Source organism: Histoplasma capsulatum, genomic scaffold (genome assembly GCF_000149585.1).
Source record: "Histoplasma capsulatum NAm1 scaffold_1 genomic scaffold, whole genome shotgun sequence".
In the NCBI taxonomy this organism is placed as follows: domain Eukaryota; kingdom Fungi; phylum Ascomycota; class Eurotiomycetes; order Onygenales; family Ajellomycetaceae; genus Histoplasma; species Histoplasma mississippiense.
The window spans coordinates 1,556,008-1,558,888 of NW_001813982.1; the positions used below are offsets into that span (position 1 = coordinate 1,556,008).

Sequence of the window (2,881 nt, forward strand, 5' to 3'; positions counted from 1 at the left end):
TGAGTCCTTGGAGCATTCCATCGAAGACGGCCCGAGCCCCGAACCACCGGGATTCTGGGATCTCGGACTGAATCCCCCATGCGGCCTCTGAGATTGTTTCGCCAGACCGCCTTTAATTCCTCGATGTAGGTCACCATGTGTGCCCCAATTTTCACCTTGTGGCGATGAGAGAAATGGCTCTGTAACCATCCACTTCCTGATTATTCCCCATCGTGGCCACTATTATTGTCGATGCTGACATGCCTCATATCGCCTCCACATTTCGCTTCGAAGGTGGATGATAAAAATCATCAGGCATAAGCGCTACCCAGGGGTCATCTAACTGCGGATGTTTTGGAAATTGAAACGAATCAAGACCACTTTCCATGCATATTCTGTCGCTGACATATTCCTGTTTCTCCCATTCTCCCCCGCTTTTTCAGCCAGCGCCCATCTACAGCGTACTATCTCCTGGCAAATCTGGGATAAGCATGTCTGCCAAGCAATTAGGAGCCCGCCCGGCGCCCAATCACGATCCCAAACCGCATGGGCCCTGGCGGGACGGCGATCACTGGGCGTCATACACCCGCACTCAAGCCTCAAGCCTCAAGTCTCAACGACTCTCGACTCCTCTTCTTCAACCACCGTAATGATAATCTCAATACATCGGATTCCGGACCCAGAGCCTTTGCGTATTAGAAGATGATGATGGCATGAATAGGCAGGCAGACTTCTTGTCGTTCCCGATTAATTCCTCCCATGGTCATCGAGATATCTACGGCGGGCGAATAACTTGCATTCTGACATCCCGCCTCCGAGTTAGCACATGTCTGGCTGACTATGGTTACAACGGAGCATGCCAGCCAAGACTCCAGGGGGAGGGACACCATTTTCCGCCACAGCCCAACCGCGAGTATCCTGAGACAACACAACTGCAGTCTTTAACCGCAGGGAAGCGAAATGTCCAACGCGAAGCAGGCTCCAAAAAGTCGATTGAACATAATCATCCTATCGCTAGGTCTCACATCATATTAACCAATTCTATCAAAATAGGTATTCTGTAGCTTGGCAAGCGAGGTTCCCTAGCAAGCTTTTTTCACGACACCGCGCTTTGACTCGGCATCTTGATACTTTGTACAAAAATGCAGCCAAGCTCTAGGGAAGATTCCTGGTGGAGATATATCTTGCTACTTTTGGAATTCTTGTGCATGTCCATGTACTTGGTGCATATGGAATCTCCAGTCCGGAAAGTAACAAGGCAGTCAATGTGCTGCCCTGCTCATATGCCGAGCCCGAAATGACATTTTCGGAGATTACTATTCGTCCGTGGGACATTGGAATGGCAAACCATAGACTTAGCTACGATTTTCACGGTTGCGACTTAAGTTGGGGATCTCCCTGGTCCAACCTTAACTGGTCGTCCATTACAGGAAGGTAAGCCCAATTCATTCTCAACGTCCCACCAAGTACTCCGTAATGTAGTCATTATTGCCACTGTCTTCTGCTTTTGTTGCTGTCAGTTGGCAGTTACCTCTGGTCGAACGGTTACTTCTCAACTTGCTGAACTGCACATAACCTCCCACATTTGATACCAGCACAAAAGGTGTACCCTTTAAGTTCAGCTTCACAACAGCTCCTCCGAGTGGATTGGCCAGCGGTCTCCGCGTTGGCGCATAAAACCAAAACATTTCGCAGCATACGGAGTTTCTCAGCTGGATCAGACGTTGTATGGATGTACAGTATCCTGTACTAGCTGATTTTGTTATTCCTCAGTTAAGCGGTACATGTCAACACGAGAGGGACAGGTAGGAGCTCAGGCTCTCCTGACCCTAGCCAAAAGCAATATGGATTGATATTGCTTTGGTTACCACACATCGATCATGGTCTCATTCTAGTCTCAACCCCAATTAATGACCCTTGTTGACCTTGACCCGATTGGCACCACTACTCATAATTGATGAGGGGGGACGAGACAGCGTTGCAACCCCTCTACCGCCTCCCCATGGGGACCCTAAGCGAAATCTGGAGGTTGTCAACGACTGTCCGGAGACAATGTCTAAGATTCCTACATATATCGGCATATACCCTCGTTCGTGAACCAAGACCTTTGTCCCTCCCTCTTTTCTCTTCTCACGCCTAGCCCGCGAAGTGACATCCAAATTACCAAGTTCAACTTGGTTTTCACACAATCGCGAGGATGGCTAATTCCCAAGAAGTTGAGGTTCAGCATGTCGCTAGCAGCGGTGCATCTGATAAAGTCCCAGTTGCTGGCAACGAGAAGACAGTTGGCGCCGCTGTCTATAACAGCTCGCATGGCAGCCTTGACGATATCAATCGACAGGCTCCCACGCCCGACGAAGTAGCAACTCTCCGCCGTGTCCCTGGAAAGATTCCGTGGATTTCTTTCTCTATCGCTTTCGTCGAGTTGTGTGAACGATTCTCCTACTATGGAACCATCATCGTGTGTGAGTTTTAACCACCCAGCTCGCTTGATAGCTCTGTCATAGACTAACACTACTTTCCCGCATACAGTTGTCAACTTCATACAGCGGGAAATGCCTGAGGGCTCTACGACTGGTGCTGGTGGTACTGATCGCACCCCTGGTGCATTAGGCTTGGGACAACGAGCTTCCACTGGTCTAACTCTATGTAATGGCCCTTGCAAAACAATATCCTATCCACATGTGTTTGGCTGACCTCTGTATGCAGTCAATTCCTTTTGGTCCTACATCATGCCACTGGTTGGTGCTTATGTTGCCGATCAATATCTGGGTCGCTTCAACACGATTATGTACTCGATTGGTATTGCGCTCGTCGGAAAGCACAGTTTTGATTATATCAGCAATTCCACCTGTCCTCCACCGCCCGAATGGCGCTATTGGCTGCTTTGCGGTTGGTCTGT

The 2,881-nt window shown here is 49.3% G+C and overlaps 2 protein-coding genes across 2 annotated transcripts; both read left to right on the forward strand.

Annotated features, from left to right (window-relative positions):
- Window positions 1-1,276: 1,276 nt before the first annotated feature.
- On the forward strand, window positions 1,277-1,543 carry HCAG_00452 (predicted protein; the record flags this gene model as incomplete). Its single annotated transcript, XM_001543356.1, has 2 exons — window positions 1,277-1,413; window positions 1,507-1,543. 2 exons carry the CDS (start codon window positions 1,277-1,279, stop codon window positions 1,541-1,543), a joined length of 174 nt encoding a protein of 57 aa, XP_001543406.1.
- A 633-nt stretch (window positions 1,544-2,176) lies between these two features.
- Window positions 2,177-2,675, forward strand: HCAG_00453 (predicted protein; the record flags this gene model as incomplete). The annotated part of the gene is made up of 2 exons (XM_001543357.1): window positions 2,177-2,444; window positions 2,512-2,675. The coding sequence occupies 2 exons, from the start codon at window positions 2,177-2,179 to the stop codon at window positions 2,673-2,675; spliced, it is 432 nt and encodes a 143-aa protein (XP_001543407.1).
- Between the last annotated feature and the right edge of the window lie 206 nt (window positions 2,676-2,881).